Below are 24,307 nucleotides of genomic sequence, written 5' to 3'. Positions count from 1 at the left end.
TATTAATGTAAAGTGCACAGTATTTTAGACCTTGAACATATGGTCAAGCCTGACTAGGTATTTCCTCTGTTGTCTGTTTAAATATAAAGGAATCTCAGAGATAAAGTAACTATCAGAAAGTCACATACCCCATATGTTGGTGGGTCTGGGATTTCCCTGGGGAGTAATAGCGAGGTTCTAAGCCTAGTTTTTTTCTGCTACACCACATCCCTTTCTATACCCCAGGCCAAGCTCAGAGGAAAATATTTGATCCTTAGATTAAGAGGGGCATAAAAGATAGGCATCATTCAATTTCAACAAGTATCACTAATTTTTAACATGATTTCAATGGCACCCACAGGCAATGGCATTTAAAATTGAAAATGATGTATGCAATTTGTCATCTCCTCCCATCCCATTGAAGAATATGGCAGACTCCAGTGGTATAAATAGGAAAGTAGTCTGCTTGTAATAGCCCTTGAAAAATTAAAATAAATATACTTCTGAGTTAATTCTCTATTTTAAGCAAAATGACCTAACAGTAACAGAGTATAGGCCTTTTATACTTTCTTGAAACTTCCATTAAAGTAATGAAGATAATAAACTTTTGAAGAAAATGAAGAAAAAAAATCAATACCAAATAGAAGAATGATGAATATTTATTTATCTTTCTCATATACCTCTCTTGGCTTTATAAGCCGCATACTTTTCTCAATGTTAAGTCCATGAAGTTGAAGCTGTGACTCAATAGCATACTGGAAAAGAAAGATGATTTATTAAATCAAGTCCAGTGTACAGAATTACATTGAAATAACTCAGAAAAAAATAATAAAATACCAATAAAAGCATATTATTATATTAAATTCAAGGTCAAGGTTAAAAGTGACTAAACAGAATATATCAGAGAAGAATTGCTTAACATAATTTACATTCAACAGTCTGAACATTCTTTGAAATACAAAATATTAGAAATGGATGGAAATGTAGGGGTCATCTAGACTTTAGGAGTACAAGAGATTTTTAGAATAAGATATTAAATCATCTAATGCAAGTCAAAACAGAGTTTACAAAATAACCAAAGTGAGCAGTGGGGACTTGCTAGGCTCCAACAGAGAGTACAGAAATGGCTTGTCCTAGAAAGAGTAAGCTAGTAAAAGAAAAGGACATCAAGAAGTTCCCTTCATTGAGAGCCCAAGATATAAATGGGAACGAGAAATTTTAGGAACCCTGAAGTTTTTCAAGATAGGGGTTTGATCCTTTTTAGTAAGATCATGGTTATTAATTTGCATTAATTAAGTGCCTTAAAATTACAAGGTGTGGGCTAGAATACTTAGAAAAGACAGAAATCAAGTTTCTCCAACACTAAAACTGACATGCAGCACTAAAACTGCAATATACTTTTATCTGTGTCTGTGTCTGGAACAATCATATTTCTTACCAACTGTGATTCCTGAAAAAGTAGTATGATTTTTTTTCTTGAACCACAAGAAATTCTTTCAGTCCTTAATACATTTTTTTAATTATAAAGCACCAATAATTATGCTAGTATGCTATGAAAACAAATGGACAAATAAATGTTTATATTCCTACTTTATGTACCTAAAAGGTTAAGTACTGGTATATGTATCAATTTAATTCCATAAAATAAAACAGCAACAAGAATTAATAAAACATTTATAACTGCACTTGATTTAGACCAGCGGTTTGCTCAATGTCTAGTAAGACTAATAAATCAATGTTCCCATTCAATGCTTTCCTCCTTTAACACATGTTTTACTTGAACAAAAGAAATAAAGCTACAATCTATAAAGAAATGCATAAATCAAAAGCATTTGACAGATCTTTTTATTATAAGGTTACTTGGAAAAGACTCGTGAATAAACATTCAAGTCAGGCAAATGATATGCTCCTTTAGGAAGAGTAGAAAGAATATAAATATTATTTGAAGAATCCTTACATGATCTGAAGGGAAGGCTTTAGCTTCTAGGAGAATTTTATACCGTTTGGGCGTAGGCTTGAAAAACGATAACTGCAATGAAATGGATTTATTGAGAAACGCGTTAATGCACAACTTAGACATTTGTTCATTTTATACCACACTTTCATTTTATAATCTCCAGCATTTTAAAGGCATTAATTAATTACACAGCTAGATGTCTGTCAAAGGTACCTTCTCTGATTAGCCTTGTTTCCAATAAATTCTAAAACGGAAGAAGATACTTGCTCATTATGTTTATCAATAGGAAAGCAAATTTGGGAGAAAATGTGAATCAGATAAAAACACATTCTCAAACTTTACTTAAATGTTAATTGAAAAATTAACTTCCCAATGCGTTTAATGGCAATTTCTCTATTATGAGACAAATATCATGTTCTGTGTATATTTTATTTATATTGATTTATGTAGCACTGCAGATTTGGTTTCTAGTACATAAGATTTCTACAGTTTTATGATTTTATGAAATATAATTTTAGGTCCAACTAAAAGTACCTTTGCCCTAATGAAACATTTGGCATTTCTAGAGACACCAGGGAGAAGTAGCTCGTGTGTTCAGTGGGGCCTTTTCATTTCTCCACACAGTTCCTGGAGAAGCAATACTGACTGACAGTAATAACAGTGAGGATGATTACTAATGTTAATTGGATGTTGACCACTGGCCAGGGTGCTAAAGCAATTTTCACATATTATCATTTTTCATATGTACAAGGTAGGTATTATCATCCTCATTTTTACAGAGGAAAAAATTAAGATTTAGAAATGCCAAAACCCTTGTCCAAAGTCAAACAGGTATTAAGTAGCCTAGCTGGGAGGCAAGCCAGAGGTGTCTGAACTGAAAACTATGCTGTTTACCATCATAGTTAACATACTCCACAAGTACTTTCCTTCAGGCATATTTAATAATCATGTCTATATTTTATCAAAATAAAATATCAATATCTTAATTGTGCATCTTTGTCCTGTAGACATGTTTTCAGAATCTCAGTTAAAAATGAAATACAAATTTTTTCATAGCATCAAACAATTACTATAGGTACCATATTTCAAATCAATAATATATTTGACATTCTAAGACATACACATTATTAAGTTCTTAGGATGTAAGAAACAACTAAACACAGTGACTCATTTAAGGTACTAGGTCCTTTTTCTCCAATTTAGTTTTATTTTCTAATTCTTTTTTAATCTACTCCCCCAAAATTAGTCTACAAAATCATACTAATCCATAGTCCCACTCTGCTAAAGCCCAGCATATTGGAAAACTGTCTTTCTGAAAAGCTCACTGTTTGCTACCATTCGTACATCATTGTTTTGTGTGTGTGCAGCAGTTTTGCTTTTTACCCACTGTGACTCTTATTCCTTATGTTCTGAGATAAGAGCTATTCATTATTCTAAAGCTCTTTGCAAGAGTCAACTCTCCCATGGTTACGAGGAAGCCATTCTATCATGGTCCAGCATTTCCTGGTAGAAATGAAAACAACCTCACAACTTATTTTTAAATAAGTAAACCTCCAAATGCTCAAGAATTAAAGATTGAAAAATGTCAGATTCTGTAAACAGTGTATACTAAACATTGGTGGAAAAGGAAGCTTACCAATAGAAGATGTAAATTAACAGTCAAACCATTCATTAGGGCTATTTCTTTCTCATTGGCTCCTGCAAAATAAATATATCATAATTTAGATTTTTCTATTAGTTCTAAGGCTACCTGGAAAAACAAACTATCACTCCTTCATCCTTAATGTTTTTAGAGATAAGGACACATTTGATGTGTCATCACAAAGAAATGGAAGTTTTCCCACTTGACTCATTTTATCAAACGATAGCTGGTCTCATATGCATGCACATAGCTAGCTAAAAATTATATTTCCTTTTTGACATAGTAAATAATAATAACATAATAGTGAAGCAATTGCTAAACTAAAAATGATTTATCCTATCATCAGCTAGGTTGCCAAATTCCCACAGAGCACATTTTTGTGGTAAGTGTATCTCCAAAAGGAATCTAAAAAGAAATGAAAGGCTGTCACATTTTTAAAGCTGGTTGTTTCTAACATCAAATTAAAATGCACCTTTAATAAAAGAAGGCAATGTTGCTAAACATAATTCACTGTTATTACAGTGAGATATACAATACTGTAGTTCATAAGACAAAAGAGCTAGGAGCGAAGTACAAAGAGCTAAATAGCTCTGGGGTTTATTTATACACACTGATATAAGATAATTAAAATAGATATGTATTGTCTGATGAAGAAAACACACAAAATTAAGATATCCACTACACAATCATAATCTGATCTAATTCCTGTTAACAAGGGTTTTGCCACTGGAAACAGACCCAGAGACAAACCATACATTGAATACTTAAGAACTCAGAGCACAATAACAAAGATAATAATACTTTCCCTATTTTTAGTTCTTATGATGTCTCTTAAAGGCAATTAGACCTGTTTAATAGGAATAATTTCTCTTTACTATCACTGAGAGAAATGGGCTGTGAGCTTTAATGTTTGTAAGGCTGTACTAGGTGTTAGAGAAAATGCATCATACAAGTCTTGCACTTTGTATCCAATGGGATACTTCTGATAGAGTCCCATTTTTACTAAAATAGTAAGTAGAATAATTAATCTAATTAATAGATAGATTTTAGGTTAAGTTCACTTGAGGGGAGGCCACTGGAAATAAGTGTATAACTTAGGAATTTATATTTCAACATAGCCATTTAAGGAAAGGCCTGTGTCTTCATTTAGTCAAGAAAAACTTTTTGTTGCATTTGATGGATGGATTTCCCCATTTGAATGCAAGGTTGGTAAATAAATGGTGGCTGTTAAGAGATGTATCTCTGGTCATTGTAAGGTGAATAGTGTCTCAAGTCAAGGGACAATAACGACAACCTCATTCTGCATTCCTAGCACTAAATAAAATGTCTCAAACATACTAGAAAGCTTAATTTGTATACAGGGGCGTATGTCTTCTCCTACGGTATAAAAGTCTTTTTGAAATATGGTGAAAGAAATGCTGCAAGCTTTATTTTGTTTGTTTCTTTGCATTATGGTATGAATTTTTACTGTTATTTCTGAAACAAAACATTATCTATTATATCAATCTTATATAACCCTTAACTCCCTGTTAGCTCTTTACACACATCTTTTCTGAACACTATTCATTTTAGTAAAAAATATTCTGGCAGGGAGCGTGGAAGGAGAAAAGGAAGGAAAAATAATACATTTGGCCCTCCTTATCTGTGGATATGAAACCTGCGGATATGGAGGACGGACTGTATTCATGGCACGACTCACTTTATATTAGGGACTTGAGCATCCTCCTATTTTGGTATCCGTGGGGGAGCCACACCCCAAACATACTGAGAAAGCAGAATTAGTAGAAAGAAAAGCATTTGAAAGAATGTGGTGGGAAGAAAACAAAAGAGGAGAAAGTTCATAAATTTTATCACAAAATGAAAACAAAGAAATGGAAGAGGCAGGAAGGGAGGGAGACTTTCTATACAAGGTCAGGCATTCCATTTTTGCTTAATGATTACCTTCTGATTAAAATAATTATTCATCCCTCAGGAATGTTAGTCCTTCAAATAATAGTGTTCATTTTGGATCACCTAAAATTTTTCTTGCATGGAATGTGATGAACCACAAGTGCTAGGCTGAATTAATCTAGACATACACGTGGCCTTTCCTCCCCTCACTCGCAGTGGCATGCTAACATTGGATCAATTCTTTGTAAATAATCCCTCACTGACTTGAATAATTTGTCTGCCCGCAAAAATTATCCCGCCTTGGCACACTTTAAATTCAATTAAGCTCTTCACAAAATGCCCTCCTCACCTGCTAACGAACTTTGTCAAGGAGAGTTTCGGTGTACTTAACGTGTGCGTGCGTACCTATGTATATCTAAGGATGGTGCAAATATTAATGCTGCAGAACATTAACAGAAATGTTTATTCCAAATATAACCTAAAGGCACTAAAGAATCAAGCGTTGTTAACATGAAAGGGCCACCATTCAGACTGATTTTTAGCCTATTTTCCAAAGGAAATTTACCTAATTGACCTACCTCTTTTGGTCCAATATGTATTTCGGAAATCAACATTTGTTGTTTTAATATATTTCAATATTATCAGCATTCCATAAGACAAAAATCTTTTTTTTAAAGCAAGCTGAAATTATTTCAAGTTGCTTCTCTTTGTACCTTTTCTTTCTCCCAAGAACTTTTTGTGAAATAATGTTGAAACATTAATAACTACAAGTATGAGCTGTAATTCCCTGTGCTATACAATATATCCTTGTTGCTTATCTATTTTATACATAGTAGTTTGTAACTCCCCTAATTTGCTCCTCCCCCTTCCCTCTCCCATTTGGCAACCACTTGTTTGTTTTCTACATCCGTAACTGTTTCTGTTTTGCATATACCTTCTTTTGTATTATTTTTTAGATTCACATAGGTGATATCATACAGTATTTGTCTTTCTCTATATGACTTCTTTCACTAAGCATAATATGGTCTAAGTCCATCCACATCCCTGCAAATGGCATTATTTCATGCTTCTTTATGGCTGAGTAATATTCCATTATATATGTGTACACCACATCTTCTTTATCCATTCATCTGATTAAAATTCAATAAAAAATAAAATAAAAGAAAGAACTACACGTATCGGGGGCAAATTTATTGGAGGCCAAGGTTTTTTTAAAAACTTCGTGAAAACTTATCAGGATTTGAAAGAGTCTTTATTTTAGAAGATCATATAAAACTCACTGCAGTAAATGTAAAAATTTGAATTACTTCATCTGAGATGGGTGTGAGCCAGGGTTCTCATCTGGAGAGTGCTTTCTTGCTTGCTTATTTATTGAACATAACTTTTTGTTTACCAGAAGGTGAAAGTTATGTACAAGTACTGCCTTCTTATCTCAATGCCTGGCATGCTAACGTTTATTGAGCCCTTATTATGTGCCAACACTTCTAATGTGACTTGTATTATCTTCACAGTAACTTGATAAGGTATCTACTTTGATTTCCATATTTATCAATGAGGAAACTGATGTGCACAGAAATGAACTAACTCGCTTAAGGTCTCACAGGTAGGAAGTAGGAGACAAAATCTTACCCTCTCTTAGAAAAAAATATTAATTAAAATCTTTGTTCAAGGTAACATTTGGAAGTGTTGTCTACATTATCCACTCCCTGTAAGTCAAATATAGGAAGCCCAAGTTCATTACCAACATCCCTCTGCATCTTTCTAATCTTCATTTAATTTCAAATATTTTGCAAAGTGAGGTCGACAGGGTTCCAGGCTGCTTAGTGTTTGATAAGAAGGTTAATGATGGATCTCATAACTGCCATACCATGTTCTGTATATTTTATTAAGCAGATGCAAATGTTAATTGTGGATTTTGTTGTAAGGTTTGTAGTTAGACTAAGTCCGAGAACTTTCCACTCTGTTTTTCAAATAGCAAATTCCTATGGCCTTAGAGGTGGCTAGTGTGTGGTTGAGGATTTATGACTTTGGAGAGAGCTCCCAGGGATTATTGCTTCTCTGAGGGTCAACCACAAGTTTCATAGAGCAAATTTATGTTCACATTACAACATTTTTATAAGCCGAAATGTATGTATCTAGCCCTTTGTGATGTTTAGGTACCCAGGGAGAAGTAGGCTTAATAATATTACTAATAATATTCTTCAGCAATTCTATTTCTATCAACTTGATAATAAGACATTAACTATAAGGGAAAGTTATTCCATGTTTTGCAGAATTGTTAGCTCCATATAAAATGTTTTTTATTAATGGTTTTTCTTCTCATCTGAAATAGAAATTCTTTTCTATGTCTATGAATAAATAGGGTTGCTCACTGTCTCTTCCGCTTCTCTATCCACTCTATCAATTTGTACACATAATAATTTTTATTATACTCCTGTTACTTCTTTTTGAGAAATTTTATGGCAAAATACAGGTTGTGGTTTTAAGAACCTGGAAGATTCAGTCATAGTCCAAACTATACAACTTGTCTGTTTGTTCATGACACATTTAGCCCACAAGTAGCAAAAATCAATTTGACTTCTGCTGCTCTCTTCTGTAGTTACCACATAATATTAAAATTTATTTTGTGATTTATACAATATCTACTTCCAAAGAGGATTTTAGGTTTCTTGTATTACATGTGAGAAAGAATGATTTTTAAAAATTGCAACAGTACTATATATGCGGATGAGAAACAAATTAGGAGCTATTAAATGTTTTTGCTACTTCAAACTCTACCAAATTTTCTCAGAACTTACTAGTAACCAAGGCAAAAGGGAACCTGCATGGGATTTGCAGAAAAGAAAATAAACATGAACAGACACACAATACCTTCTAAAAGAATCAGTTCCTACTAAATCGAACAAAGTGAACTCATTCATTTTTCAACTTAAATTAAGAACCGTTTCTTGGACTAATATATACAATTTTAAAAGTAAAGAAATTTGGGGATAGATAATAGCTACTGAAATTTAAAAACAAAAACAAGCTTTTAAAATATTGCTCATAATATACTTTTGCAGATACTGTAAACAAAAAAAAGTAGAAATATTTCTCCTGATACAACATAAATTGTAGAGAACAAAATAAACATTTAATAAACTAATCATTAAACTAAAGATTTAGTTTAATGCACTGACAATATTTCAAATAAAATATGACAATGCATTTGTCATATTAAGGCTTGAAACTTTGAGAATATATATATATACTGTATATATATATATATATATATATATATATATATATATAAAATAAACAATACATATACTGTTTATTGAGTTTCATATGTACAAATGTGACTTTGCCCATTTCAAGACATAATTGTTATTTTTATATCCCGTGTAATTAGGATCAAATGACTGTAATTTAATTTATACAACATTCAAGGACAAAAATCACAGAAAACATAATGAAGTTTGTCCCATACGTTAACAGCTTTGTATGGTATTTCAAAGGCACACAAAAATCCCTAAAGCTAGAACTGATAAATATTCTTTAAACATTTTTAGTAAGCTCAATCTTCTTACTTATCTAAATAAATCTGAATATTTAGTTGTTGTTGTTGTTTTTTAATTTCCTTAGTAATCATAATGAGAGGTGGGCTGGTTTGAAATTTCAGTGATCATTCTGACATATGTGTATTTGCTGGGCAACAAAACACACACACATTTAATAAGTTGCAATAGAGCTATAAACTTTTAAACGATCAAAGGAAATCTTTTTGCAGGTTTTATGGGCTTCATAAATAAATCTCACTAAATGATAGCCTTACCACTTCCCTGGCCTGTATATAAACATCTGAACTCCTCTTTAGAGGATGATAAATACTAATCACAAAATAATAGGATTAGAATGCAATTTATGTTCTGAAAGCAAATCTAGCAAAGAAAGAAACAGTCCACATCTAAGGAAAACATACATGCTCAGGTCAAATTAATGCAGGATTTTTTTCAGTTTTTTAAAAAATTTGCATGTTAGGCATTTGAATGAATATAATAGGCATCTAAAAAATGAACATAAATGAAAGCATTGTCAAACAACTAATTAATACATCTGTAAATGTAGTCCAGTATCGTTCAGGTGGGAATTCCCTCCATGAGAATATACACTCCTCTGGATAATGCTGGCAGTCTGATCAAATGCTCTGTGCTCCCAAGATCCTGACTGGTTTGGCAGGAGATGCTATGTTTTCACCTTTACCCACCCTGGCTGACAAGGTTCTGGCCTTGAGTTTGAGCCCCAAGCATCCAGGGCTCTGCAGATTCTCCCTGGGGCTTCTTGTGAGAGTCCTGGACTCAGGCCCTACACACTCCGGGCTCCATGCACTACCCCCCAGATATTGTGCTTCCGGCTTTCAACTGCTTCTTTCTTCAGCAATTGCTATATTTCTGATCAGTAGGAATTTCTATTTAATTTTTTTTAGTGTTGCTATATGTTTGTTAATCTAAATTTTTTTCTATCATTTCTCTGTTTTTGGAATAGAAGGGAGCATTTTCAGTTTGTACTTAATGTATTATCTTAAACTAGAAGCCAATCTTCTGATCCTATAATATAACCACATAAAACAGAAATGTGTGTAGTGTAATGATTACTCAATAATAACTAGCAGCAAACAGAGCTTGTTGCTTTTGCTTGCAACCCTTCAATGGAGTGTTTTGTTTGTTTGTTTTTTTTAACTTGCTGAATGGAACAGGTTACACATTCATATAGTTCATAAACTAAAAACAGCTTTTCCTTAAAGTCTGGTAGTTTGGGGTGTGTTAAGCACCCGCTGTGTTCCCCACTGTGCATGTGGTGGGGTTTGTCGTGCTATGAAAACCCATGTCAGAACCTTCAGGTTGCCCAAATATCGCAGAGAAGACTTTTCCAGTCTCCTGCCTAGATACTGGAAGCTAAGTTAGCGTAGAGGTGGATAAACATTTATTTAACTCTGTTTTCACCAGGGAATATGTTATGGACTGAACTGTGTCCTCCCTGCCTTTACCAGTGAGATTTTAGTCTAATAGAGAATTCTAAGGACTAATTTTTAGTTGACTGAATACCTGAACTTGGGCAGTAGTCCTGCAACCTGGGCCAGGCCATCTAGGCCTGGTTCTCTACCATGTTGAGCCTTTCTGGGAAGCCAGCCACTTTGGGCAGGAGTAAAATGCAAAGTTGTTTACTGAGGATCTGGTTTGGGGGGGTTGATTGGGGCAGAAGACTATATTTATGCTGGGGTGACTCCCAGAAATACATAAGAAGAAGCTAGAAAAACAATGCCCCTAAATTCTTTGTGGTATGTTTGCAAACTGCCTTAGATTGCTTTGACTATAATAAGTTTGAATGTCTCCTTGCTAAACACAGTACAAAAGCTTGAGGTTTCCTCTCCCTCCTGCAGCCAGTACAGAGGATGCAAATGGTGGCTGAAGACTGAGTAAGCTTCACCTGATTGGTGTGGGTGCTGGTCTCTTGTCAAATGTGTCCCTAAACTTCCTTCTCCTCGCAGGCAACCCCCCAACCAAACATCTAAGATAAGAAGTGCTCCTTTCTTCCTCTTCTCCCTACATGGGGTTACCAGCAAAGCCAAAACAACCACTGCTTAGATAGAGTAATGACTTCTGCAAATTCAAGGGTGTTCCTTCTCCCAACCTCTCCTCTTTCCTTCCCTTACAAACCCTCTACCCTAGACAACATCCTCCCCACCACAGCACCCCCACCCCCAACCCCAGAGGATCTCTGCTTACCCTTCTAGTGTGGTCTGGTAATATCACCACCTTGAATGTGAATTGCTATCCTTATTGCCCCTTTTCAAGAAGAGCCAGCTGGCATGTTGTCAGGAAGCACTATTTAAAATGTGAATTGTTACAGAGCAAATGAATACTGTATAAGAACATTAAAAAAGAGAGAGAGATTTCTATGGTGGCCTTTGCTTTTCCACTTACAGAAGTTTCTTTCATATTTCTTGTAAAGCAGATTTTCTAGCTTTTGCTTATTTGTGAAACTCTTTATCTCTCCTTCAAATTTGAATGATAGTCTTGCCAGGTAGAGTATTCTTGGTCATAGCTTTTTTTTTTTTTTTCCTTCACCACTTTAAATATGTGACACCACTCCCTTCTGGCCTTGCAGAGTTCCTGCTGAAAAGTCAGCTGACTGTTTTATGGGAGTTCTCTTGTATGTAATTACTTGCTTTTCCCTTGCTGCTCTTAAGATTTTCTCTTTCTCTTTATTTTTTGACATTTTAATTACAATGTGTCTTGGTGTGGACCTCTTTGGTTTGATCTTATCTCTGTCATTTCTGGACCTGGATGTCTGTTTCCTTTCCCAGGTTAGGGAAGTTTTCAGCTATTATCACTTCAAATAACTTCTCTGCCCCTTTCTCTCTTCTCCTTCTGGGACCCCTATAATGTGAATGATAGTACACTTGATATTGTCCCAGGGGTCTCTTAAACTGTCCTTATTTTTCAATTCTTTATTCTTTTCTCTGCTTAGCTGGAGTGATTTACACTACTGTGTCTTCCAGTTCACTGACATGTTCCTCTGTATCATCTAATTTACTGTTGATTCCATCTAGTGTATTTTTATTTCAGTTATTGTATTCTTCAGGTCTGTTTGGTTCTTCTTTATATTTCCTAACTCTTTGTTTAACTCCTCACTGTTTTCATCCATTCTTCCTAATTCATTGAGCATTTTTATAATCACTACCTTGATTTTTTTATTGAGTAGATTACTTACCAACACTTCGCTTAGTTCTTCAGTTTCATGTTGTTCTTTGTTTGGAACATATTCCTCTGTCACCTCACTTTACCTGATTCTCTGTGTTTATTTGTATGTTTTAGGGAAGTTTGTTACATTTCCTGATCTTAAAGAAGAGGCTCTATGTAGGAGACTTACTATGGGGCCCAGAAGCACACTCGTCTCTGGTCACCAGAGCTATATTTCTTGTTTGTTTAATACCTTAAATTTCATATAGGATTTTAGGCAATGCTGAATAATCAACCCAATTAAACAGATAACTTTTTTTGAAATGTTAACACATTTACCATCTAAAACTATCTTGAATAGTTTTACCAAGAGTAGATAGAATTCACTTTAAGGAATACATTATATACCAAAAAACAGCATCAACTATATTATTTTCAACAGCACTCAGCCTAATTTTAAAAGATCACCATGAGTTAAGTTGAAATGAACCAAAACATACTGGTGTTTTAGACCTTTAGCATGTTAAGGTTAATGTTTACTTTACCATATAATGAAACCTTAGAAAATTCATTTAAGTTGATTTTTATGAAACTTATTTAATTATAAATATGTGTGTTTCTCATTGGTGAGCAAATACTAGTCCTAGGATATATAAGAAAAAATAACATTAGCAATAAGTCTTAATTAAAGGCATGCTTACGCCTTAGTATTATGGATTAAAATAGAAAATCAGGATGTTCTTCAATAAAATTTTTACCTTATAACCTATGTGTGTAACTAAATGATTATATCTTTATGATTCTTTTGGAAAAAATTCATTTTATACTTACCTACAATGTCAGTCATAAGTCCTAAAATAGTCTCATCTCCTATAATCCAAGGACGTTTCCCTACATCATGACCATAGGCTCCCCTGAAATTGAAAAGGGAGATAAACAATCTTAGTTTATGTGTGTGTCTGTGTGTATCTGTGTGAGTGTGTGTGTGTGTGTGAGTTTTCAAATATCAGCATTAGCAACTGGACATTTCTGAATGAGTCTTCGTAGTGTTTTAATAAAAAGCATGCTTTTTTGAAAACCAAAAGTAATACTTGAGAACTCTGCTTTTTAACTTGTCACTTTAAAAAATTTCTTTGACTTCCTTTTTGTTGGGGAGCGTAGGGGTGATTACCCATATATTTCATTATTTTTCTCTATTTTGGAGTCTAAGATGTTATTTTTTTCTCTTTTCTTTTGAAAATTTCAAGACTATTTGAATACCTTACTTGTATACCATACCATATAGTTGTACCTATACTAAAACATATTAACTGTTATTTGAGGCTAGAGATTAAAATGATTATTAATTAAATTTTAAAATATAATTACAATCTGTAAATTAAATAGAAGTGTATAAAATGTGACTATACTCATGGTAACATTTTAAGTAGATAGTAAAACGTGGCAATAATCAAAGCCAACACTATTTCTTGACCTATTTTCTAGCAATTTCATCTATCATATTCTAGCTCAATTTTATTATTCTAGTAAGTATCCCAGTAGGCATAATGGAAAAAACACAAAATACATAAGAGAACTTCAACTCTCTAGTAGTTTCTATCAAATGAGGAGGCAAAATATTTGAAAAATATAGGAGAAGAAATTAAAACAAAGGATTAAGAAGGGAGTGACTTTGTGTGCTGTTACAAACATATCTTAGGAAGCTTTGATTAAGATTGTTCTTAATTCTTTTGGAATCCAAAGACTATGTAAACTTGGAAGAAAAGAATGAGCATGTGCTCTATGTATAGTGCTAATTGTGATGAATACATACTCTGAAATTAAGTAAGCTGGCAGTGGTGAGCTGGTAAACCTTCTCTCAGAGGTGAAGGGTAGCAGAACACACCACACTAAAATGTAGCATGGTGGTATATTGATCATCTTGAGCTGTAGGCACTTGAAAAACAGAAAATGCATGGAGAAGCTTTCTCTGAACTTCCCTATCTGCCTAAAGACTGATCCTTCAAAAGGAATTCAGTTGTCATAAATCCCCTCCTCAGGAGTTTCATCAACCAGGGAAAATTGATTCTTAGCACAGAAGAGATTAGAAGTCAGTGACACCCCAGACAAACTTTGTCACAGACTATGCCTCTTATCTATTCTTCAAGGACCATCCTTCATAGAAATCCTTTACTCTCCTCTAAGAGGACTTCATCTCTCCTCCTCTTACCCTATTAACATGGGATTTAAGCTTGAATTCTAAGCCACTTTTGGGAGTTACTCATTTTTCCCTGGGTATTTCCTATGTATACATGAGGTATTCATGTTAATACACTTCTGTTTGTTCTTATCTTGTTAGTCTTTTATTACAAGCTCTCAGGTAAAAACTCAGTAGGGTAAAGGAAAATATTTTTTCTCCTCCACGGAGCAGTGGGGAACTGGAAGGGAGGAGCCCTGTTTTTTAGCCCTTGCTGTTTTTTGTGGTATGACTACCCCCATTCACGTGGCCAATTTGGTATCAACAAAAATCTTGAATATTTAGCAGTTGGCTCCATCACCTGGGATGAGACAGGTCCAGGGCAATACTGGGCCTGAGGCTACATTTATTAGAGGTTTATAGGGCCTAATTTTCTACTTTCATAAAAGTAAATGGGTTACAATATGTAACTTAAAGGATTGCTATGAAAAACAAATAACATGTGAAAGAGATTGGTACATGGTACCCCTTTTCTGAGTCTTCTTTCCTAATGAAAATCGAATGTTAAAACTCACTTCACCATCATGAAGTGTAAAACACAACTTTTAAACTAATATTTCAATTACCATATAAACTGAGACGAAGGAAGAAGACTTCCTTTGAGAATAAACATAGACTATAAGAACTAAGGAGGAAAAGAAGGGCAACTGTTAGTGCATATTATTCATATTATTATTAGATAGCCTGCAGCTTGCCTCTTTCTTGACTTCCAATATAAATACTAAAGACAAAAATCATTATCATTAAATAGTATTTAAAGGCAGATACTTGGATACTTTTTAATTTTAATCATATAGAGCTCCATGGCCTTGCTGATAGCACAATACATCTTATTACATTTAGGTAGTAAAATTCTGTTCTGCCTCAGAGAATTTATATCTCAGAATATGATGCCACCTACTTCTCACTCTGGTAGACACCATGATAATAATCTTTAAGGATACTTTCTTCTTGCAATGCTTTTGTCATCTTCCTCCCTTTAAAATATCACACGCAGAGTCATCTTCTTCATTTTGTCAGTCTCCTAGCCTGAGATAGTGAAATGTATTTAGAAAGTTTTACCCAAATAAACTCAAAGTAAAGTGGCCTGTCATTAGAAAGAGCTGATGTGGATCACACTGCAGTCATAAACGTACATATTCAAGTTAAGAGAAAGATGATGTTGTTCTCATTCAAAACTGCTTAAAATAGTTGCAGTGTAGCTGCAGTCTTCTTTTACAAATGCTGGAAAGGAAAAGAGAGCATAGGAAAGCATTCACTCACTACCATAGCATCAATCATTGCCTGAGTGGGCTGTTCTCAGAGAAGTCTACAGAGCAGTATTTGCTCAGAAAATTAAATTTCAGAATATAAAATCTAATTAGGACGTTAATAGAAATGTGGATCCTCTTTGAAATACGACTATGCTTTAACCATCCTACAAAATGAAAAGTGGCCCTGCTTTTAAAAGCTCCCCACAATAAGCGAATAAATAAGACTTCTCAGTCTTCCTTAATGATATCACAACTTTTTTTCTGTGACGCAATTGTTGATTAGCCAACAGAGATGTCAGGAAAAGCTCTGTCACATGTCATACCACGTATTTTCTTATTCATACTGAAGGGTGGCAGAATATGCCACACTAAAACTGGCCTCTTTGGCATAAGGATTATTTTGCACAAAGCACAAAGAATGCACTTGAGGGCTTCCCTGGTGGCGCAGTGGTTGAGAATCGCCTGCCAATGCAGGGGACATGGGTTCAAGCCCTGGTCTGGGAAGATCCCATATGCCATGGAGCAATTAAGCCCGTGTGCCACAACTACTGAGCCTGTGCTCTAGAGCCCACGAGCCACAACTGTTGAGCTCGGATGCTGCAACTACTGAAGCCCGCGTGCCTAGAGCCCGTGTTCCACAACAAGAGAAGCCACCACAATGAGAAGCCCGCGCACCGCAACGAAGAGCAGCCCGCTCTCGCCGCAACCAGAGGAAGCCCGCGCGCAGCAACAAAGACCCAACACAGCCAAAAACAAATAAATAAAATTAATTAATTAATAAAAAGGAATGCACTTGAAAAACAGCAAATGCATGGGGAGGATATCTCTGAACTCCCCTTATCTGCCTGAAGACATATCCTCCAAAAAGGACTCAGTTGTCATAAGTTCCCTCCACAGGAGTTTCATCAACCAGAGAAGATTTACTCTTGTCAAAAGAGAGGAGACTAGAAGTCAGCACCACAGCCAGACAAACTTTGTCACAAGCTATCACACTTCCCATCTATTCTTCTAAAGTTCCATTCATCTTTCCTAAAAATCATTTACTTACCCCAGAGTAGCCTATATACCCCTCCTCTGTCCCTATTAAGACAATACATAAGCTCTCAAATCTCATTGCTTTTTTGGATATTCACTTTTTTTTTTTTTTTCCTGTGATGCCCTCATGCACGTAATGTTAAAAATGTACTTTTATGCCTTTTCTCTTGTTAATCTGCCTGTTGTGTTTATTTCATAGACCCAGCTAATGGATCTAGGAGAGTAGGGGAACAGTCTTTCCTCCCTTACAATACACTTTTTTTTTTTTTTAAAGAAAGAAACCCATAAATTGAACCACTGCAGGTCTACAGGAGCAGACCTCTCCCATGTGCTTTACCAGTACCTTTTCTGTACACACATTGCCACGTAAGTTAAGTCACTGTCTGCAAACCAGGCCTTTTGTTCCTAATATGTAATTCAGTGGGCTATTCTTCTCTTTAAATAATTCTACCTAGTATGTCTCAGTTCTTAGAAGAATCCCTATAAAAACACAAATGTGGCAAGTTTTTGCTCCTATGAAAAAGAACGAAATTTATTTATCTAGCAGATAAGACAACCCAGAAGACCTAAGATATAGTGATTATATCTTAGGGACACAGTATACATTTCTCAACTTACAATGTGCTCTTTAGGACTGATGTATCTTTCCCTTCTAGCCGAACTTTACCACTATGAATATTAACCCATGTTATTCTCCTTTAAATAATCTGGGCCATTGGTAAAATACATAATTTAAAATGTTCTCAAAAATTATTTAAGTTTATTGCCTATCCATCCTAGCAGACCCACAATGAACAAGCATATGATATTGTTGTTTCTTATTGTTTATGGTAGCTTCTTGCTGATAACTAATTATTATATATCAAAGAGTGAAATTACCCTAAAAGTTTTCTATTTCAGAATATTAAAATTATCTAAATATTATCATTTCACCAAACAAATAATATATTCTCCAAAGTAAAGTGTTATTAACCTACTTTAGAAATCACATACAGTTGAAAATGACTTTGGAAAATAATGATAATCATTTATAAAAAACACAGAGGTAAGTATTTTATTTTCATAGTTTTGCCTTAAGTAACTTGAAGTTTTAGAAGAAATCATTTGGGTCCTAATATATTTCTAAGTGTGCCTGTATCCTTGACTTTTCTTTAGTATAAATAATCAAATATGGTAGCCATATGAATTATAAGATTGGATGGCATTATGACCAGTGATGGTTTATTTTGTAGATAAGTAGGTAGTATGTCTACAATAGGCCATAAAACATGATGACAAAGAAGATGAAAACCATGAGCCAAATGGCATGTCCTACATTATAGGTCATGGATGGCCAGAGACTTGATATCAATATCCCAGAGTAATATCTTGCTTAGAGCACTCAAATTTCTATGTTACTGTTAAGATTATAAATTTTTAATATTATTTTTTTTCCGTTAAGCAACTAATTTCAATGTGCATTAGAGTATTTAGTGACTGTGTAGCTCTCTTTGACTCAGTGCTTCTCAAAATCTCTCACTGGTCTAGAAGAGGGGGAGGCACTGGCCTGGCTTGGGTATCAGCTAAGAAGTAGGGCAGAAGTGGGGTTGGAGGAGATGAAGAGGAACAGATAATCAGATAAAACTCACCACAGTAATGGGAGGCCCTGGATCTAGAGGCAAATCAAATATATGCAGGGGAGATTTAGTACAAAAACAAAAGCAATAGCCAGAAAGGGAGGTGAAGGAACCAACAGGCCACCAGAGTGGCATGAAGATTACTTTAAACTAAAAGCACGTGGACAAACAGCAGCCTAAGAAAGAAACATTATCTAGACTTAAGGAAGGCCTCCTGAAAATGCCATTGCCATTGACCCACCCACCGTCAGAGAAAAATGACGCTTAGCACTAAGAGTTACAAATTTACTTTCCCTCCATCTTCCTCTTGGGGGGCTTCCAGCCTGGAAAGATACTGCCCATTATCATCAGGATGGAAAAGCCCAACAGAACCTTCCATACTTTCCTACTGAAGCCCTAAAACTCGCCCCTTTTGTTAAGTTGGTTTTAAACCTTTACTCTGGCTGATCAGTGAATCACTGTTTGTAGAGTGCTTCTGCACACATGTGAAATAAACTTTTCTCCTGCTAATCTGTCTGTTGTCAATTAATTCTCAGGCCCCCAGCCACTAGAATGTAAGTGGGTAGAGGAAAAGTTTTCCTCCCAATACAACCTTAGCTGGAAAAGGCCAGAGTGGAATTTTAAGCTAAATATTTAGGAGCAAAAAGTAATGAACAAACCCATTTGAGATGAAAGATAAAGGGTGGGATAGGGGAAAACAGGATTGCGATCATGCACCTCAAACACCACTGACATCGGGCTGGCAGGACTATGATGTTGACTGGGCCACCACAGTTTACAGCAAAAAGACTAAATAAAACAAACTAGCCCCTAATCTTTTTCTCAGAAGAAGTCTTTTTAAAATTTAGTTTACATTGCTTGAAGTATTACAGTGCACCTCCTTGCTAAATTGTCTGTCTGATGAAAAATAGGTAGAAGGGTTTAAGATTATGTAATTTTCTGTTGTCACAAGGTAAAATATAAAATTGAAAGGTAACAACAATAGAAGGGCATTATGACAGAGAGGCACTTTCCTGGAACATAACTGGAATACAAGTCTTGAGAATAATCAACCAGTCTTTTAATAAAGTAGGATAATCATAAGAATATGAATAGGATAGAAGAGCGGCATCTTTTTAAAATACCTGACGGATAAAAATGTACAGTCTTGCTGAATGAATATCCAAGAGTCAAGGACACTCTCCAAAGTTCAAATTCAATCTAATTCTTTGCTATCTTTTACGTTAAGGCCAAAAATGAATATTAACCATTTTTATTAACTATGACCCTCATTTTTTAAATACTAAAGCCTGCTAGTGCAAAATGCTTCCAAGTGTGGTGATATTTATTTTTCAATTTATGCATAAATGTTATGCAGATAAAGTTATAATAGGCCTAATAAACTATATAAAACTCTATTATTCTTGCATTGAGTTGTGAACTTACATTCTTAACCACTTAAATTAAGAAACTTTGCAGTGTTATCTAATAGCCATGGTAGTAATCATTGGCATAGTCAGTGTAAACTAAACTTTATAGAAGAGGTTTTGGTCCCAATGTAAAAGACCACTGGCCTGAAGAATATAGAAAGCTGGAAAAGACATTCTGAGTTTCTATAAGAACCAAATATCTTGCTCAGAATTCTTATCTGGTTTGGTTTCATCTTCCTGAATTTTTTTTTTTTTTTTTTGCTGTCCTTCAGGTTTAGCTTCCCCTTCATATCTATTTTTCAGATTCTGAGTCAAAAAATATTTTTAAAATAGTTATACTATTTTTAATATTTTAAATATAAAATGTTTAAATAGTTAAAAATATTTTCAGTTTCAGCTTTATCAGTAATCACTGGGGAAGGATAAGAAGTACATAAGATTAGGTTATTTTCCTTAAGGGATTTACAATATAGCTAAGAATATGAAATTAATGAAAGTAGATACCTCTAAACTGCGTATTGTAGAGCACTGATTATTAATGCAATAGACATTCAGTGAGGGCTAATCAGTGGTTGAGAAGGTTGATATTAAAGAGGGTAAGCACTGAGGTAAGCAGAGAGTATGAAGGGTTTCATAAGCAGAAGAGTAAAAGCAGAACATAAAAGAAGGAGAAAAAAAATGAATCCTAATTTAAGATTCCTGCATGGTTAGCTAAGCCCAAATGGAGCATCTTCTCAATAAACATGTTCAGTTTGGGGAGGGAAGCACCTTCTGTTCCACTCAACCTCCTGTCCCCACCTCAACAATTCTTATTTTCTTATTTATAAAAATTAGTGTGGTAGAGTTTAGCCAAGAACTAATCATGAAAACACTGAATTGAATCCTAAATATTAACTGCCTTGTTAACCATTTAGAAAATAAAATAAAATAATTGCATATGATGTAGATGTGTCAATTCAAGGGAGGAACTTAAATTTTTAAATATTTCAAAAGTTTTACTATTGATTCTGCCACTAACTTGCCATAATACCTTATTTACTGATCCTCAGTTACTTCATCCAGTATTGAATGACACAATCCCTCAGGTTCCCTCTGCTCTAAAATTCTAAGATTCTACTATACACCTTTCCAAATATTAGACAACCTGGCGTGATTTTTAAAATTCTTATATGAGATGTTGAATGATTGATAGCTTTTGAAATAATACTTACATTTTGGCCCACTTATCTAGTTCTTCTTCCAGATATGTTTTAACCGTTTTTGGTTGAAGCCCAAGAGAATTTCCCAAGAAATAGATGGCTTCTTCATCCTTATTCACTAAAGATAAATCAACTGAAATAGAAGAAAAGGAAAAAAATGCTTCTTCAACTAATTAACATTCTTCCATTTGGCATTGTTAATCCACTACAAACAATGAATGTAATTAACTCCAAGAAAGATGATACATATCTTACAATTCCTCCCAAGGATAACATCAGATTCTCTGAAAAATAATCTTTTACATTTATATTTTAAAATACAGTTTAAACAGATAGATGCTTTTGTTGATCTGTCATATTTATTATGCTCCACGAGGAAATCTAGATTAACAGCTACTCCCAATCATAAATAGCCAATAGAAAAGAGTTAAAACCAGAATTTTTACAAAACTTATATCAGCCTATCTAGTCATAGCAGAAGGTTACTAGAATTTACACAAGTAATAATCCTGGTGTTATAGATCAGGCAAATTAAAAAAATCTAAATGATTATTTATATATCTGAAGTAGATATATTGAATTTATAGATTTTTGTTCTCTTTGTATGCATATAATATTAATACCTATGTAGGTAAAGATTGTTCTCTATATCTACTTTTTATTCAAATAAATCAGAACTTTAGTGATTTGTTTTATAATTCTTCCTTGATTGCAATAAATGCAATTTCATTAGCAAACCAATCTATATGCTTAAAGTATTTTCTAGAAATGCACAAGTTTATAATTGTGTTCTACTAAGTTTTATCTTAATTCTATGGGAAGAAAGATTAAGCTTCTTACTGAAATTTGAATCATTTGGTAGTATACTTGTCTTTATTTAGACTACTTAAATCTTTGCAGGCTTTTTAAAAGCATACCATCTAATTCAACCTACTTTTATAGATCCTGTGTCACTTTTTCATTGGCATTTCTTAAGTCAGACCCAATCAAAGAGGTGTAAATACTGTTCACACATTTAAATTGGATTAATTAACAGTTCTTCATCGATCTAGAGAACAAATATTGAAGGATTTTATTTAGAATCCAGAGGTTTTAATTGGTGTACCATGGCTCAAATTTCAATTAAGCATTCAAATAAGTAGTTTAAAGACTAAACATGTTCTGTGTTTGTCAGCCCTATCAACAACCCAGGAAGAAGAGGCAACCACCCAGATCTCTGCTCCCATTTTTTTTTGTCTTGTTCTTTCATTGGTGACACTTTTACAGATAAATAAGTATTGGGTTACTTTTACTTAGAAAGTCATTTTTAAAAGGTGTTTGGTGTGAAAAAAAAGCAGAATTGTAAACTGAATTATCTCATCTCATGCCTCCCCAAAGTGTGGTTCCCCATCTTCAAATATTTTCCTTTTACTTGGTTGAGTTTTGTTTTGTTTTTTGGTTTTTTTTTTGTCTCAAAGCATATCAAATGGCACCATGTGAGCATTCAGTTGGCATTATGTAAAGAGGTAGAATAGAGTATCAAGAAAGTGCTTTGGTAATTACCCACAAGAATGAAGAGATAACACACCACTCTCCAACCTAATGCCATCAGATCTTTACAACATGAAAGACAAACAGGAATTTAAGCTGTGGGGGCCTAGGCTTCTCTTCTCTGAAGAATGTTAAGAAAATTTCATATTAAAAATTGGTACTCTTGGCAGTCATGGGGTTCAGGACATGCCTACCTCAAAATATGGCGCCTTGGACTTCCCTGGTGGCACAGGGGTTAAGAATCTGCCTGCCAATGCAGGGGACATGGACCCTGGTCCAGGAAGATCCCACATGCCGCAGAGTAATTAAGCCCGTGTGCCACAACTACTGAGCCTGTGCTCTAGAGCCCACAAGCCACAACTAGTGAGCCTGTGTGCCACAACTACTGAAGCCCGTGCACCTAGAGCCCATGCTCTGCAACAAGAGAAGCCACCACAATGAGAAGCCTGCGCACCACAATGAAGAGTAGCCCCTGCTCAATGCAACTAGAGAAAGCCTGCGCGCAGCAACGAAGACCCAATGCAGCCAAAAATAAATAAACTAATTTTTTGTAAAAGTATTTAAAAAAAATATGGCACCTTGGCATATTGGATGTTTTAAGCTGAAGGAATGTGAGAAATGGCTAGTGTAGGAAGAACTTTCTGACCTTCACCTAACCAAGTCATAAGATGCTCACATCATAAGCTTCCAGCACACCCTGGGAGAAGATGTGACTAGTATCCATATCAAATCCAGTTCTCCCACCAAAAGCATTGGGCACACACAGTCTGCAGAGAGATGCTCCCACCTAAGAACATCCCTTCAAGACCACAATAGGTAACTGTTTCATGTAAATTCATAGAGGCAAAGTTAAGTGAACTGAAAATTCAGAAGAACTACCCACAATTGAAAGAACAAGAGAAAGCCATTGAAAAAAGTAATAAAACATAAATAAACAATTTACCAAAGAATTCAAAACATTGATAATAAAAATGTTAACTGAATTAGAAAAAAATAATTGATCTAAACACTGATATTTTAACAAGGAACTAGAAAATATAAAAAAGACCCAATCAAAAATAAATAATTCAGTAGCTAAAATAAACACATTAGAAGGAATGAATAACAGACTAAGTGATACAGAAGAATGCAAAAGTGATCTGAAAGATACACTAATGGAAATCACCCAGTCAGAACAGCAGAAAGAAAAGTAAATTTTTTAAAATGTGAAAGCAATTTAAGAGATATCTAGGATAACATTAAGCATTCCAATATTCACATTATAGGGATTTTAGAAGACAGAGAGAGAAGGGGATCAAAAATGTATTTGAAGAAATTATAGGGATTGGTTCAAGATGGCAGAGTAGAAGGACGTGCTATCACTCCCTCTTACAAGAACACCAGAATCACAACTAACTGCTGAACAGTCATCGACAAGAAGACATGGGAACTCACCAAAAAAGATATCCCACATCCAAACCAAAGGAGAAGCCAAAATGAGACAGTAGGAGGGGCACAATCACGATAAAATCAAATCCCATAACTGCTGGGTGGGTGACTCACAAACTGGAGAACACTTATACCACAGAAGTCCACCCACTGGAGTGAAGGTTCTGAGCCCCATGTCAGGCTTCCCAATCTGGGGGTCTGGCAACAGAAGGAGGAATTCCTAGAGAATCAGACTTTGAAGGCTAGTGGGATTTGATTGCAGGACTTTGACAGGACTGGGGGAAACAGAGACTCCACTCTTGGAGGGCACACACAAAGTGTGCTCAACGGGACCCAGGGGAAGGAGCAGTGACCACATAGGAGACTGAACTAGACCTACCTGCTAGTGTTGGAGGGTCCCCTGCAGAGGCA

General features: G+C 34.8%; 1 protein-coding gene across 2 annotated transcripts in view; it reads right to left on the bottom strand.

Moving 5' to 3' along the window:
* The window catches only part of KYNU (kynureninase), a 101,315-nt gene that overhangs the window by 56,227 nt on the left and 20,781 nt on the right, over nt 1–24,307 (bottom strand). For both annotated transcript variants that reach the window (XM_036859023.1, XM_036859024.1), the window contains 5 exons: nt 20,951–21,071; nt 13,022–13,104; nt 3,573–3,634; nt 1,937–2,008; nt 660–734 (listed from right to left, as the gene is read on the bottom strand). In XM_036859023.1, the coding sequence (XP_036714918.1) occupies nt 660–734; nt 1,937–2,008; nt 3,573–3,634; nt 13,022–13,104; nt 20,951–21,071 (413 nt within the window). The remainder of the gene's footprint in view (nt 1–659; nt 735–1,936; nt 2,009–3,572; nt 3,635–13,021; nt 13,105–20,950; nt 21,072–24,307) is intronic.

This window comes from Balaenoptera musculus, chromosome 7, assembly GCF_009873245.2.
Source record: "Balaenoptera musculus isolate JJ_BM4_2016_0621 chromosome 7, mBalMus1.pri.v3, whole genome shotgun sequence".
Lineage (NCBI taxonomy): Eukaryota > Metazoa > Chordata > Mammalia > Artiodactyla > Balaenopteridae > Balaenoptera > Balaenoptera musculus.
Note: the sequence above shows the minus strand (reverse complement) of the source record. Positions and strands in the feature narration are given on the sequence as shown.